General features: G+C 55.6%; 1 protein-coding gene across 1 annotated transcript in view; it reads right to left on the bottom strand.

Annotated features, from left to right (window-relative positions):
- Positions 1-605: 605 nt before the first annotated feature.
- The window catches only part of LOC140425666 (protein scribble homolog), a 50,597-nt gene continuing 32,324 nt past the window's right edge, over positions 606-18,878 (bottom strand). Inside the window, exon 5 of the mRNA XM_072510162.1 lies at positions 606-1,180. Within this exon, the coding sequence (XP_072366263.1) occupies positions 1,035-1,180 (146 nt within the window). The 3' untranslated portion in view covers positions 606-1,034. The remainder of the gene's footprint in view (positions 1,181-18,878) is intronic.

Here is an 18,878-nt window from a genome sequence, read left to right as displayed (position 1 = left end):
TCACAACCTCCCCCACCCACTCTGGGAGCAGCCTCTGATCCCTCATTCCCAGTCACCAGATCCAATCCTCAGACTAAAATCCGTGGTTGGTTACGAGAATTCTCCCGCTCTTACCACCTGTCTGTGAAGGCCGCAGCTCGGTGACCCCAGTGAGGGAGGTGCCTGTGGGATTGATGACACCCACCCCGTTTGTTGCTGAATGCAGACTCTTGTCCCTGTGTTCAGCACACCCATTCAGGGTTGAATCCGGGATGTCAGAGCTTCCTCGGATCCTGCTAGGTTTTTAGTGTTAATCTAGTATCTTGCCCACGCCCAACCCTCTGTAGGAGACAGAGTGCCACAGGTCAGGATTAGCCCGTCCATCCGTTCTCCTGCCCTCCCCTGTGCAGAGAGGGTTGGGGGGGGGGAAGCTGTTCCTGTTTCAATCTAATTCCCGATACTCACTTCCATCAGTCTCGCTCTCATCTTCTCTCTTTCGGGGTTTGGTGGCTTCAACTCAAAGTGGAGTCGAATGTTTGGCTGTGAAACCTGTGGTTCATTCTCCCTCCGTCGCCACCGTCCTGTTACCCTGAATATCCACCCGGTCACCCCCCCCCCCCCCCCCCCCCCCCCCTCCCCACCCCCCCACAAGGTTCCAGCTGGGAGCCCGGCTCTACCCCCTGCTCCATGCATGCTATTGTTCCCGACAGTTTATTAACTACACCCCAAGATGCACAATCTGCCACCACTATGAAGCGCTAGCATCAGACTGCAGGTCCACACGCAGCCCCTAACCCTCTGGCAAGCTGAGGGGGAGGGGGGGGGATCCGCAGCCCAGTATTTAACTACCAGGGGTGGTTCTGGGCCTGGAAACCGCTCCCAGCCCCACCCCACTTTCTCATTAAAAACCGTATAAAATCCTACAGGATTAGTCTCTGCCACAAATTAAAATCCAATTCATCTAAAAACAGAAAAGAAGACAGAGTCTGTGAGATGTGAAGTGCGAGTGAGGACACGGTACTGGGAGGGCAATGGCTCCTTTGCCAACACTCTTCTCACGTGGGCACAGTGCTCTCTGTGCTCCGCACAGGAGGCTGCAATGAACGTTTGTGGCTGTATGTGGCCGAATTGCCCAGCGCCGTCAGTGTTGGCAACCGCCTGGTATCTCCCGTCTCCTCGCCGTCTTCACCAAGCCGGCTGACTGAGAGAGAGAGAGAGAGAGAGAATCTGTTAGAGGTCAAAGGGCAGTGGCCAAGGAGTATGATGGGTCAGCTATGGGACAGAAGGTTCCAGTCACTGACCCTGCTCCCAGAGCCATCAACGTCACTCCAGGTTAAACTACAGAATCCAGCAAAACATCACACAAGCAATTAAATAAGGTGAAGGTTAAGTGATTACAGCAGCAAATCAGTCCGTTTAATATCAGGCAGTTGGTAAGTTTTAAAACCAATAAACAAACAGCTGGTATTTGGGGAATTTGATGAAGCTAGGGTAACCCGACCAGGTTAATAAACGGCAAGTCATGCCCGAACAATCTCATCCCATATTAATATAAGTTTGGAGAACAGAAAGAAGGCGAGATCAGGCGGGCCCGTGTCAACGTGCTACGTGAAAGGATAATTTTTCAGCTTGGACGATGGTGGTTAATCCCAGCTCCCAGAGGGACTGACGGTGACCAATCCCAGCTCCCAGAGGGACTGACGGTGACCAATCCCAGCGCCCAGAGGGACTGACGGTGACCAATCCCAGCTCCCAGAGGGACTGACGGTGACCAATCCCAGCTCCCAGAGGGACTGACGGTGACCAATCCCAGCTCCCAGAGGGACTGACGCTTGCCAATCCCAGCTCTCAGAGGGGCTGACGGTGACCAATCCCAGCTCCCAGAGGGGCTGACGCTTGCCAATCCCAGCTCCCAGAGGGGCTGACGGTGACCAATCCCAGCTCCCAGAGGGGCTGACGGTGACCAATCCCAGCTCCCAGAGGGGCTGACGGTGACCAATCCCAGCTCCCAGAGGGACTGACGCTTGCCAATCCCAGCTCCCAGAGGGGCTGACGGTGACCAATCCCAGCTCCCAGAGGGGCTGACGGTGACCAATCCCAGCTCCCAGAGGGGCTGACGGTGACCAATCCCAGCTCCCAGAGAGACTGACGGTGACCAATCCCAGTGCCCAGAGGGACTGACGGTGACCAATCCCAGCTCCCAGAGGGACTGACGCTTGGGTAACCCGACCAGGTTAATAAACGGCAAGTCATGCCCGAACAATCTCATCCCATATTAATATAAGTTTGGAGAACAGAAAGAAGGCGAGATCAGGCGGGCCCGTGTCAACGTGCTACGTGAAAGGATAATTTTTCAGCTTGGACGATGGTGGTTAATCCCAGCTCCCAGAGGGACTGACGGTGACCAATCCCAGCTCCCAGAGGGACTGACGGTGACCAATCCCAGCGCCCAGAGGGACTGACGGTGACCAATCCCAGCTCCCAGAGGGACTGACGGTGACCAATCCCAGCTCCCAGAGGGACTGACGGTGACCAATCCCAGCTCCCAGAGGGACTGACGCTTGCCAATCCCAGCTCTCAGAGGGGCTGACGGTGACCAATCCCAGCTCCCAGAGGGGCTGACGCTTGCCAATCCCAGCTCCCAGAGGGGCTGACGGTGACCAATCCCAGCTCCCAGAGGGGCTGACGGTGACCAATCCCAGCTCCCAGAGGGGCTGACGGTGACCAATCCCAGCTCCCAGAGGGACTGACGCTTGCCAATCCCAGCTCCCAGAGGGGCTGACGGTGACCAATCCCAGCTCCCAGAGGGGCTGACGGTGACCAATCCCAGCTCCCAGAGGGGCTGACGGTGACCAATCCCAGCTCCCAGAGAGACTGACGGTGACCAATCCCAGTGCCCAGAGGGACTGACGGTGACCAATCCCAGCTCCCAGAGGGACTGACGGTGACCAATCCCAGCTCCCAGAGGGGCTGACGGTGACCAATCCCAGCGCCCAGAGGGACTGACAGTGACCAATCCCAGCTCCCAGAGGGGCTGACGGTGACCAATCCCAGTGCCCAGAGGGACTGACGGTGACCAATCCCAGCTCCCAGAGGGACTGACGGTGACCAATCCCAGCTCCCAGAGGGGCTGACGGTGACCAATCCCAGCTCGCAGAGGGACTGACGGTGACCAATCCCAGCGCCCAGAGGGGCTGACGCTTGCCAATCGCAGCTCCCAGAGTGACTGACGGTGACCAATCCCAGCTCCCAGAGGGGCTGACGGTGACCAATCCCAGCGCCCAGAGGGGCTGACGCTTGCCAATCCCAGCGCCCAGAGGGGCTCACGCTTGCCAATCCCAGCTCCCAGAGGGGCTGACGGTGACCAATCCCAGCTCCCAGAGGGGCTGACGGTGACCAATCCCAGCGCCCAGAGGAGCTGACGCATGCCAATCCCAGCTCCCAGAGGGACTGACGGTGACCAATCCCAGCTCCCAGAGGGGCTGACGGTGACCAATCCCAGCTCCCAGAGGGGCTGACGGTGACCAATCCCAGCTCCCAGAGGGGCTGACGCTTGCCAATCCTAGCGCCCAGAGAGACTGACGGTGACCAATCCCAGCGCCCAGAGGGACTGACAGTGACCAATCCCAGCTCCCAGAGGGACTGACGGTGACCAATCCCAGCGCCCAGAGGGGCAGACGGTGACCAATCCCTGCTCCCAGAGGGACTGACGGTGACCAATCCCAGCTCCCAGAGGGGCTGACGCTTGCCAATCCCAGCGCCCAGAGGGACTGACGGTGACCAATCACAGCTCCCAGAGGGGCTGACGGTGACCAATCCCAGCTCCCAGAGGGGCTGACGGTGACCAATCCCAGCTCCCAGAGGGACTGACGGTGACCAATCCCAGCTCCCAGAGGGGCTGACGCTTGCCAATCCCAGCGCCCAGAGGGACTGACGGTGACCAATCCCAGCTCCCAGAGGGGCTGACGGTGACCAATCCCAGCGCCCAGAGGGGCTGACGGTGACCAATCCCAGCTCCCAGAGGGGCTGACGGTGCCCAATCCCAGCGCCCAGAGGGGCTGACGCTTGCCAATCCCAGCGCCCAGAGGGACTGACGGTGACCAATCCCAGCTCCCAGAGGGGCTGACGGTGACCAATCCCAGCTCCCAGAGGGACTGACGGTGACCAATCCCAGCTCCCAGAGGGACTGACGGTGACCAATCCCAGCTCCCAGAGGGACTGACGGTGACCAATCCCAGCTCCCAGAGGGGCTGACGCTTGCCAATCCCAGCGCCCAGAGGGGCTGACGGTGACCAATCCCAGCTCCCAGAGGGACTGACGGTGACCAATCCCAGCTCCCAGAGGGACTGACGGTGACCAATCCCAGCGGGACTGACGCTTGCCAATCCCATCGCCCAGAGGGGCTGACGGTGACCAATCCCAGCTCCCAGAGGGGCTGACGGTGACCAATCCCAGCTCCCAGAGGGGCTGACGGTGACCAATCCCAGCTCCCAGAGGGGCTGACGCTTGCCAATCCCAGCGCCCAGAGGGACTGACGGTGACCAATCCCAGCTCCCAGAGGGGCTGACGATGACCAATCCCAGCTCCCAGAGGGGCTGACGGTGACCAATCCCAGCTCCCAGAGGGACTGACAGTGACCAATCCCAGCTCCCAGAGGGACTGACGATGACCAATCCCAGCGCCCAGAGGGGCTGACGGTGACCAATCCCAGCTCCCAGAGGGACTGACGATGACCAATCCCAGCGCCCAGAGGGGCTGACGGTGACCAATCGCCGCTCCCATTGGTCATCGTCAGTCCCTCTGGGAGCTGGGATTGGCAAACATCAGCAGAGAGAGAACACAGAGCAGAGAGAGAACACAGAGCAGAGAGAGAACACAGAGCAGAGAGAGAACACAGAGCAGAGAGAGAACACAGAGCAGAGAGAGAACACAGAGCAGAGAGAGAACACAGAGCAGAGAGAGAACACAGAGCAGAGAGAGAACACAGAGCAGAGAGAAGACAGAGCAGAGAGACAACACAGACCAGAGAGAAGACAGAGCAGAGAGAGAACACAGAGCAGAGAGAGAACACAGAGCAGAGAGAAGACAGAGCAGAGAGAGAACACAGAGCAGAGAGAGAACACAGAGCACACACAGTGCTCCAGGTACACACACACACACACACACACACACAGTGTTCCAGGTACACACACACACAGTGCTCCAGGAACACACACACAGTGCTCCAGGTACACACACACACACAGACACACACAGTGCTCCAGGAACACACACACAGTGCTCCAGGTACACACACACACACAGTGCTCCAGGAACACACACACAGTGCTCCAGGTACACACACAGTGCCCCAGGTACACACACACACACACAGTGCCCCAGGTACACACACACACAGTGCTCCAGGTACACACACACAGTGCTCCAGGAACACACACACACACACAGTGCTCCAGGAACACACACACAGTGCTCCAGGTACACGCACACACACACACAGTGCTCCAGGTACACACACACACCGTGCTCCAGGTACACACACACAGTGCTCCAGGTACACACACACAGTGCTCCAGGTACACACACACAGTGCTCCAGGTACACACACACACAGTGCTCCAGGTACACACACACACAGTGCTCCAGGAACACACACACAGTGCTCCAGGTACACACACACACAGTGCTCCAGGTACACACACACACACAGTGCTCCAGGTACACACACACACACAGTGCTCCAGGAACACACACACACAGTGCTCCAGGTACACACACAGTGCCCCAGGTACACACACACACACACACACACACACAGTGCCCCAGGTACACACACACACACAGTGCTCCAGGTACACACACACACAGTGCTCCAGGTACACACACACACCGTGCTCCAGGTACACACACAGTGCTCCAGGTACACACACACACACAGTGCTCCAGGTACACACACACGCACAGTGCTCCAGGTACACACACACACACACAGTGCTCCAGGTACACACACACACACACACACACACACACAGTGCTCCAGGAACACACACACGCCGTGCTCCAGCTACACACACACACACACACAGTGCCCCAGGTACACACACACACACACACACACACACACTGCCCCAGGTACACACACACACACACAGTGCTCCAGCTACACACACACAGTGCCCCAGGTACACACACACACAGTGCTCCAGGTACACACACACACAGTGCTCCAGGTACACACACACACAGTGCTCCAGGTACACACACACACACAGTGCTCCAGGAACACACACACACAGTGCTCCAGGTACACACACACAGTGCTCCAGGTACACACACACACACACACACAGTGCTCCAGGTACACACACACAGTGCTCCAGGAACACACACACAGTGCTCCAGGAACACACACACACAGTGCTCCAGGGACACACACACACAGTGCTCCAGGGACACACACAAACCCACACAGTGCCCCAAGTACACACACAGTGCTCCAGGTACACACACACAGTGCTCCAGGTACACACACACACACAGTGCTCCAGGAACACACACACAGTGCTCCAGGTACACACACACACACAGTGCTCCAGGAACACACACACTGTGCTCCAGGTACACACACACAGTGCTCCAGGAACACACACACACACACAGTGCTCCAGGTACAGACACACACACACACACACACACACACACAGTGCTCCAGGTACAGACACACACACACACACACACACAGTGCTCCAGGTACACACACACACACACACAGTGCTCCAAGTACACACACACAGTGCTCCAGGTACACACACACACACAGTGCTCCAGGAACACACACACAGTGCTCCAGGTACACACACACACACAGTGCTCCAGGTACACACACACACTGCCCCAGGTACACACACACACAGTGCTCCAGGTACACACACACAGTGCTCCAGGTACACACACACAGTGCTCCAGGAACACACACACACACAAACACAGTGCCCCAGGTACACACACATACACAGTGCTCCAGGTACACACACACAGTGCTCCAGGAACACACACACAGTGCTCCAGGTACACACACAGTGCTCCAGGTACACACACACAGTGCTCCAGGTACACACACACACACACACAGTGCTCCAGGTACACACACACACACACACAGTGCTCCAGGTACACACACACAGTGCTCCAGGAACACACACACACACACAGTGCTCCAGGTACAGACACACACACACACACACACACACACACACACAGTGCTCCAGGTACACACACACACACAGTGCTCCAGGAACACACACACAGTGCTCCAGGTACACACACACACACAGTGCTCCAGGTACACACACACACTGCCCCAGGTACACACACACACAGTGCTCCAGGTACACACACACAGTGCTCCAGGTACACACACACAGTGCTCCAGGAACACACACACACACAAACACAGTGCCCCAGGTACACACACACACACAGTGCTCCAGGTACACACACACAGTGCTCCAGGAACACACACACAGTGCTCCAGGTACACACACAGTGCTCCAGGTACACACACACAGTGCTCCAGGTACACACACACACACACACAGTGCTCCAGGTACACAAACACACAGTGCTCCAGGTACACACACACACAGTGCTCCAGGTACACACACACACACACACACAGTGCCCCAGGTACACACACTCAGTGCTCCAGGTACACACACACACACACACACACAGTGCCCCAGGTACACACACAGTGCTCCAGGTACACACACACAGTGCTCCAGGTACACACACACACACACACACAGTGCTCCAGGTACACACACACACAGTGCTCCAGGTACACACACACACACACACACACAGTGCTCCAGGTACACACACACACACACACAGTGCTCCAGGTACACACACACACAGTGCTCCAGGTACACACACACACACACAGTGCCCCAGGTACACACACTCAGTGCTCCAGGAACATACACACAGTGCTCCAGGTACACACACACACACACACACACAGTGCTCCAGGAACACACACACAGTGCTCCAGGTACACACACACAGTGCTCCAGGTACACACACACACAGTGCTCCAGGTACACACACACAGTGCTCCAGGTACACACACACACAGTGCTCCAGGTACACACACACACACAGTGCTCCATGTACACACACACACACAGTGCTCCAGGTACGCACACACACACACACACACAGTGCTCCAGGTACACACACACACACAGTGCTCCATGTACACACACACACACACACAGTGCTCCAGGTACACACACACACACACAGTGCTCCAGGAACACACACACAGTGCACCAGGTACACACACACACAGTGCTCCAGGTACACACACAGTGCTCCAGGTACACACACACACACACACACACAGTTCTCCAGGTACACACACACACACACAGTGCTCCAGGAACACAGACACAGTGCTCCAGGTCCACACACACACAGTGCTCCAGGTACACACACACACACACAGTGCTCCAGGTACACACACAGTGCTCCAGGTACACACACACACACAGTGCCCCAGGTACACACACACACACACACAGTGCCCCAGGTACACACACACACACTGCTCCAGGAACACACACACACACACAGTGCTCCAGGTATACACACACACACACAGTGCTCCAGGAACACACACACACAGTGCTCCAGGAACACACACACAGTGCTCCAGGTACACACACACAGTGCTCCAGGTACATACACACACACACACACAGTGCTCCAGGTACACACACACACACAGTGCCCCAGGTACACACACACACACACACACACACAGTGCTCCAGGAACACACACACAGTGCCCCAGGTACACAAACACACACACAGTGCCCCAGGAACACACACACACACACACAGTGCTCCAGGAACACACACACAGTGCCCCAGGTACACACACAGAGCCCCAGGTACACACACACACACAGTGCTCCAGGTACACACACACACACAGTGCCCCAGGTACACACACAGTGCCCCAGGAACACACACACACACAGTGCCCCAGGTACACATACACACACACACACACAGTGCCCCAGGTACGTACACACACACACACAGTGCCCCAGGAACACACACACACACACACAGTGCTCCAGGTACACACACACACACACATACACAGTGCTCCAGGTACACACACACAGTGCCCCAGACACACACACACACACAGTGCCCCAGGTACACACACACACACACAGTGCTCCAGGTACACACACACAGTGCCCCAGACACACACACACACAGTGCCCCAGGTACACACACACACACACAGTGCCCCAGGTACACACACACACACACAGTGCCCCAGGTACACACACACAGTGCTCCAGGTACACACACACACACAGTGCTCCAGGTACACACACACACAGTGCTCCAGGAACACACACACACAGTGCTCCAGGAACACACACACACAGTGCTCCAGGTACACACACACACAGTGCTCCAGGAACAAACACACACAGTGCTCCAGGAACACACACACAGTGCTCCAGGTACACACACACAGTGCTCCAGGAAGACACACACACACAGTGCTCCAGGAAGACAGACACACACAGTGCTCCAGGTACACACACACACACAGTGCTCCAGGTACACACACACACAGTGCCCCAGGTACACACACACACACACACACAGTGCCCCAGGTACACACACACACACACAGTGCTCCAGGTACACACACACACAGTGCTCCAGGTACACACACACACAGTGCTCCAGGTACACACACACACAGTGCTCCAGGTACACACACACACATTGCTCCAGGTACACACACACACATTGCTCCAGGTACACACACACACAGTGCTCCAGGTACACACACACACAGTGCTCCAGGAACACACACACACAGTGCTCCAGGTACACACACACAGTGCTCCAGGTACACACACACACACACAGTGCTCCAGGTACACACACACAGTGCTCCAGGAACACACACACAGTGCTCGAGGAACACACACAAACCCACAAAGTGCCCCAAGTACACACACACACACACAGTGCTCCAGGTACACACACACAGTGCTCCAGGTACACACACACACACAGTGCTCCAGGAACACACACACAGTGCTCCAGGTACACACACACACACAGTGCTCCAGGAACACACACACTGTGCTCCAGGTACACACACACAGTGCTCCAGGAACACACACACAGTGCTCCAGGAACACACACACACACACACACACACACACACACACACACAGTGCTCCAGGTACAGACACACACACACACACACAGTGCTCCAGGAACACACACGCACACACAGTGATCCAGGTACACACACACACACAGTGCTCCAGGTACACACACACAGTGCTCCAGGTACACACACACACACACACACAGTGCTCCAGGTACACACACACACACAGTGCTCCAGGAACACACACACACAGTGCTCCAGGTACACACACACACTGCCCCAGGTACACACACACACACACACAGTGCTCCAGGTACACACACACAGTGCTCCAGGTACACACACACAGTGCCCCAGGAACACACACACAGTGCTCCAGGAACACACACACACACAAACACAGTGCCCCAGGTACACACACACACACAGTGCTCCAGGTACACACACACACAGTGCTCCAGGTACACACACACAGTGCCCCAGGAACACACACACAGTGCTCCAGGTACACACACCCACACACACACACACACAGTGCTCCAGGAACACACACACAGTGCTCCAGGTACACACACACAGTGCTCCAGGTACACACACACACAGTCCTCCAGGTACACACACACACACACAGTGCTCCATGTACACACACACACACACAGTGCTCCAGGTACACACACACACACAGTGCTCCAGGAACACACACACAGTGCTCCAGGTACACACACAGTGCTCCAGGTACACACACACAGTGCTCCAGGTACACACACACAGTGCTCCAGGTACACACACACACACAGTTCTCCAGGTACACACACACACAGGCAGTGCTCCAGGAACACAGACACAGTGCTCCAGGTACACACACACAGTGCTCCAGGTACACACACACAGTGCCCCAGGTACACACACACACACAGTGCTCCAGGTACACACACACACACACAGTGCTCCAGGTACACACACAGTGCTCCAGGTACACACACACACACAGTGCCCCAGGTACACACACACACACACTGCCCCAGGTACACACACACACACTGCTCCAGGAACACACACACACAGTACTCCAGGAACACACACACACACACAGTGCTCCAGGTACACACACACACACACAGTGCTCCAGGTACACACACACACAGTGCTCCAGGAACACACACACAGTGCTCCAGGAACACACACACAGTGCTCCAGGTACACACACACAGTGCTCCAGGTACACACACACAGTGCTCCAGGTACACACACACACACACACAGTGCTCCAGGTACACACACACACACTGCCCCAGGTACACACACACACAGTGCCCCAGGTACACACACACACACAGTGCCCCAGGTACACACACACACACAGTGCCCCAGGTACACACACACACACAGTGCCCCAGGTACACACACACACACAGTGCCCCAGGTACACACACACACACACACAGTGCCCCAGGTACATACACACACACACACAGTGCTCCAGGAACACACACACAGTGCCCCAGGTACACACACACACACACAGAGCCCCAGGTACACACACACACACAGTGCTCCAGGAACACACACACAGTGCCCCAGGTACACGCACACACACAGTGCTCCAGGTACACACACACACACAGTGTTCCAGGTACACACACACACACACAGTGCCCCAGGAACACACACACAGTGTTCCAGATACACACACACAGTGCACCAGGTACACACACACACACACAGTGCCCCAGGTACACACACAGTGCCCCAGGAACACACACACACACACACACACAGTGCCCCAGGTACACACACACACAGTGTTCCAGGTACACACACACAGTGCTCCAGGTACACACACACACACAGTGCCCCAGGTACACACACAGTGCTCCAGGAACACACACACACACACAGTGCCCCAGGTACACATACACACACACACACACACACAGTGCCCCAGGTACACACACACACACACACAGTGCCCCAGGAACACACACACACACACACAGTGCTCCAGGTACACACACACACACACACACACACAGTGCTCCAGGTACACACACACACACAGTGCTCCAGGTACACACACACAGTGCCCCAGGTACACACACACACAGTGCCCCAGGTACACACACACAGTGCTCCAGGTACACACACACACACACACACAGTGCCCCAGGAACACACACACACACAGTGCTCCAGGTACACACACACACACAGTGCTCCAGGTACACACACACAGTGCCCCAGGTACACACACACACACACAGTGCCCCAGGTACACACACACAGTGCTCCAGGTACACACACACACACACAGTGCTCCAGGTACACACACACACAGTGCCCCAGGTACACACACACACACACACACACACAGTGCTCCAAGTACACACACACAGTGCTCCAGGTACACACACAGTGCTCCAGGTACACACACACACACAGTGCCCCAGGTACACACACACACACACTGCCCCAGGTACACACACACACACTGCTCCAGGAACACACACACACAGTACTCCAGGAACACACACACACACACACAGTGCTCCAGGTACACACACACACACACACAGTGCTCCAGGTACACACACACACAGTGCTCCAGGAACACACACACAGTGCTCCAGGAACACACACACAGTGCTCCAGGTACACACACACAGTGCTCCAGGTACACACACACAGTGCTCCAGGTACACACACACACACACACAGTGCTCCAGGTACACACACACACACTGCCCCAGGTACACACACACACAGTGCCCCAGGTACACACACACACACAGTGCCCCAGGTACACACACACACACAGTGCCCCAGGTACACACACACACACAGTGCCCCAGGTACATACACACACACACACAGTGCTCCAGGAACACACACACACACACAGTGCCCCAGGTACACGCACACACACAGTGCTCCAGGTACACACACACACACAGTGCTCCAGGTACACACACACACACACACAGTGCCCCAGGAACACACACACACAGTGTTCCAGGTACACACACACAGTGCACCAGGTACACACACACACACACAGTGCCCCAGGTACACACACAGTGCCCCAGGAACACACACACACACACACACAGTGCCCCAGGTACACATACACACACACACACACACAGTGCCCCAGGTACACACACACACACACACAGTGCCCCAGGAACACACACACACAGTGCTCCAGGTACACACACACACACACACACACACACAGTGCTCCAGGTACACACACACAGTGCCCCAGACACACACACACACACACAGTGCCCCAGGTACACACACACACACAGTGCCCCAGGTACACACACACACACAGTGCTCCAGGTACACACACACAGTGCCCCAGGTACACACACACACAGTGCCCCAGGTACACACACACAGTGCTCCAGGTACACACACACACACACACACAGTGCCCCAGGAACACACACACACACAGTGCTCCAGGTACACACACACACACAGTGCTCCAGGTACACACACACAGTGCCCCAGGTACACACACACACACACAGTGCCCCAGGTACACACACACAGTGCTCCAGGTACACACACACACACAGTGCTCCAGGTACACACACACAGTGCCCCAGGTACACACACACACACACACACACACAGTGCTCCAAGTACACACACACAGTGCTCCAGGTACACACACACAGTGCTCCAGGTACACACACACAGTGCTCCAGGTACACACACACAGTGCTCCAGGTACACACACACACAGTGCTCCAGGAACACACACACACACAGTGCTCCAGGAACACACACACAGTGCTCCAGGAACACACACACACAGTGCTCTAGGTACACACACACACACACACACACAGTGCTCCAGGTACACGCACACACACACAGTGCTCCAGGTACACACACACAGTGCTCCAGGTACACACACACGCACAGTGCTCCAGGTACACACACACAGTGCTCCAGGTACACACACACACAGCGCTCCAGGTACACACACACAGTGCTCCAGGAACAAACACACACAGTGCTCCAGGAACACACACACAGTGCTCCAGGTACACACACACACACAGTGCTCCAGGTACACACACACACACACAGTGCTCCAGGAACACACACACACAGTGCTCCAGGTACACACACACAGTGCTCCTGGTACACACACACAGTGCTCCAGGTACACACACACACAGTGCTCCAGGAACACACACACACACAGTGCTCCAGGAACACACACACAGTGCTCCAGGAACACACACACACAGTGCTCTAGGTACACACACACACACAGTGCTCCAGGTACACGCACACACACACAGTGCTCCAGGTACACACACACAGTGCTCCAGGTACACACACACGCACAGTGCTCCAGGTACACACACACAGTGCTCCAGGTACACACACACACAGCGCTCCAGGTACACACACACAGTGCTCCAGGAACAAACACACACAGTGCTCCAGGAACACACACACAGTGCTCCAGGTACACACACACACACAGTGCTCCAGGTACACACACACACACAGTGCTCCAGGTACACACACACACACACAGTGCCCCGGGTACACACACACACACAGTGCCCCAGGTACACACACACACACACAGTTTTCCAGGTACACACACACACAGTGCTCCAGGTACACACACACACAGTGCTCCAGGTACACACACACACAGTGCTCCAGGTACACACACACACACAGTGCCCCAGGTACACACACACACAGTGCTCCAGGTACACACACACAGTGCTCCAGGTACACACGCACACACACACAGTGTTCCAGGTACACACACACACAGTGTTCCAGGTACACACACACGCAGTGCTCCAGGTACACACACACACACAGTGCTCCTGGTACACACACACACACACACACACACACACACACACAGTGCTCCAGGTACACACACACAGTGTTCCATGTACACACACACGCAGTGTTCCAGGTACACACACACGCAGTGTTCCAGGTACACACACACACACACAGTGCTCCAGGTACACACACACACAGTGCTCCAGGTACACACACACACAGTGCTCCAGGTACACACACACACACACACACACACACACACAGTGCTCCAGGAACATACACACACAGTGCTCCAGGTACACACACGCACAGTGCTCCAGGTACACACACACACAGTGCTCCAGGTACACACACACACAGTGCTCCAGGTACACACACACACACACACACACACACGCACAGTGCTCCAGGTACACACACATACAGTGCTCCAGGTACACACACACGCAGTGTTCCAGGTACACACACACACACACAGTGCTCCAGGTACACACACACACACAGTGCTCCAGGTACACACACACACAGTGCTCCAGGTACACACACACACACACACACACACACGCACAGTGCTCCAGGTACACACACATACAGTGCTCCAGGTACACACACACACGCACACACACACAGTGCTCCAGGAACACACACATAGTGCTCCAGGTACACACACACACAGTGCCCCAGGTACACACACACAGTGCTCCAGGAACACACACACACACAGTGCTCCAGGTACACACACACAGTGCCCCAGGTACACACACACAGTGCTCCAGGAACACACACACACACAGTGCTCCAGGTACACACACACAGTGTTCCAGGTACACATACACACACACACAGTGCTCCAGGTACACACACACACCGTGCTTCAGGTACACACACACACACGCACAGTGCTCCAGGAACACACACACAGTGTTCCAGGTACACACACACACAGTGCTCCAGGTACACACACACACAGTGCTCCAGGTACACACACAGTGCTCCAGGTACACACACACACACACAGTGCCCAGGTACAGACACACAGTGCTCCAGGTACACACACACAGTGCTCCAGGTACACACACACACACACACAGCTCCAGGTACACACACACACACAGTGCCCCAGGTACACACACACACACAGTGCTCCAGGTACACACACACAGTGCTCGAGGAACACACACACACACAGTGCTCGAGGAACACACACACACACAGTGCTCCAGGTACACACACACACACACAGTGCTCCAGGTACACACACACACAGTGCTCCAGGTACACACACACAGTGTTCCAGGTACACACACACACACAGTGCTCCAGTAACACACACACACAGTGCTCCAGGTACACACACACAGTGCTCCAGGTACACACACACAGTGCTCCAGGTACACACACACACACACACACACACACACACAGTGCTCCAGGTACACACACACACACACACACACAGTGCTCCAGGTACACACACACAGTGCTCCAGGTACACACACACACACACACAGTGCTCCAGGTACACACACAGTGCTCCAGGTACACACACACACACACAGTGCTCCAGGTACACACACAGTGCTCCAGGTACACACACAGTGCTCCAGGTACACACACACACACACAGTGCCCCAGGTACAGACACACACAGTGCTCCAGGTACACACACACAGTGCTCCAGGTACACACACACAGTGCTCCAGGCACACACACAGTGCCCCAGGTACAGACACACACAGTGCCCCAGGTACAGACACACACAGTGCCCCAGGTACAGACACACACAGTGCTCCAGGTACACACACACAGTGCTCCAGGCACACACACAGTGCCCCAGGTACAGACACACACAGTGCCCCAGGTACAGACACACACAGTGCTCCAGGTACACACACAGTGCTCCAGGTACACACACAGTGCTCCAGGTACACACACAGTGCTCCAGGTACAGACACACACAGTGCTGCAGGTACACACACAGTGCTCCAGGTACACACACAGTGCTCCAGGTACAGACACACACAGTGCTGCAGTTACAGATGCGGGAGTTGGGTCAGACACGGTTGATCGCCCTGTCGACCAGTGGGTGGGAAACCACGATGAAGGAAGAATGAAGACTGTCAGCAGTACTGATTTGGAAAGTGCATCATCAGAACAGCGGAGGCGAAAGAACTGGGAGAATGGGATGGAGTCCTTACAGGATGTGGGGTGTGTAGAGCTGTAGTCGAGGTAGCTGTGGAATCGGTGGGTTTGTAATGGATACGAGTGGACAGTCTATCCCCAGAAATGGAGCTGGCGAGATCAATGAAGGGACGGGAAGTGTCGGGAATGGACCAGGTGAAGGTGAGTGAGGGGTGGAAATGGGAAGTTTTCAAGGCTCTCGACAAACGAATCATGGCGCTTGTCTTGGGGGGGGCGGGTGGGGGGAAGAATGCTAGGATCCCAAAGAAGGTCCTACAAAAAACAAAATCCGGGGGGGGGGGGCTAGCCCTATCAAACCTACAATTCCACCACTGGGCGGCGAGGGCCGAGCAAATAAGGGGATGGATCCAGGAGCCAGAATCCGAGTGGGTGGGCGCGGAAGAGGCCTCCTGCATGGGGACCTCCCTCCGGGCCCTCGCCACAGTGGCAGTCCCATTCCCCCCCCCAAAACAAAACACTCCAGCAGCCCGGTGGTGGTAGCCACCCTCCAGTCCTGGAACCTACTACGGCAGCAATTTGGCCTGACCAAAATGTCGGACAAAGCTCCCGTCTGCAACAACCATAGGTTCGCACCAGCGCTGACTGACGCCACCTTCAAAAAGTGGGGGCAGGACGGAGGGACACTGACAGTCAGGGACCTATACACAGACGGCAGGGTCGCAACACTGGACGAACTGACAGAGAAATTCCAGCTAGCCAGGGGGAACGAGCTAAGGTACCTGCAACTCAAAAACTTCCAACGGAAGGAGAGAAGGACGTAGCCACAGCCGCCACGACAGACATTACTGGATGAGTTACTGGACACAAGCCTACTAGATACAGGGAACTGCAGCGACATGTATGACCGACTGGTACAAAGAACAAAGAAAAGTACAGCACAGGAACAGGCCCTTCGGCCCTCCAAGCCTGTGCCGACCATGCTGCCCGACTAAACTACAATCTTCTACACTTCCTGGGTCCGTATCCCTCTATTCCCATCCTATTCATGTATTTGTCAAGATGCCCCTTAAATGTCCCTATCGTCCCTGCTTCCACCACCTCCTCCGGTCGCGAGTTCCAGGCACCCACTACCCTCTGCGTAAAAAACTTGCCTCGTACATCTACTCTAAACCTTGCCCCTGTCACCTTAAACCTATGCCCCCTAGTAATTGACCCCTCTACCCCGGGGAAAAGCCTCTGACTATCCACTCTGTCTATGCCCCTCATAATTTTGTATACCTCTATCAGGTCGCTCCTCAACCTCCTTCATTCCAGTGAGAACAAACCGAGTTTATTCAACCGCTCCTCATAGCTAATGCCCTCCATACCAGGCAACATTCTGGTAAATCTCTTCTGCACCCTCTCTAAAGCCTCCACATCCTTCTGGTAGTGTGGCGACCAGAATTGAACACTATACTCCAAGTGTGGCCTAACTAAGGTTCTATACAGCTGCAACATGACTTGCCAATTCTTATACTCAATGTCCCGGCCAATGAAGGCAAGCATGCCGTATGCCTTCTTGACTACCATCTCCACCTGTGTTGCCCCTTTCAGTGACCTGTGGACCTGTACACCTAGATCTCTTTGACTTTCAATACTCTTGAGGGTTCTACCATTCACTGTATATTCCCCACCCGCATTAGACCTTCCAAAA

The sequence above is a fragment of the Scyliorhinus torazame genome, chromosome 6 (assembly GCF_047496885.1).
Source record: "Scyliorhinus torazame isolate Kashiwa2021f chromosome 6, sScyTor2.1, whole genome shotgun sequence".
NCBI classification, from domain to species: domain Eukaryota; kingdom Metazoa; phylum Chordata; class Chondrichthyes; order Carcharhiniformes; family Scyliorhinidae; genus Scyliorhinus; species Scyliorhinus torazame.
The sequence above is the reverse complement of the archived record's forward strand: the minus strand, read 5'-3'. Positions and strand labels throughout refer to the sequence as shown.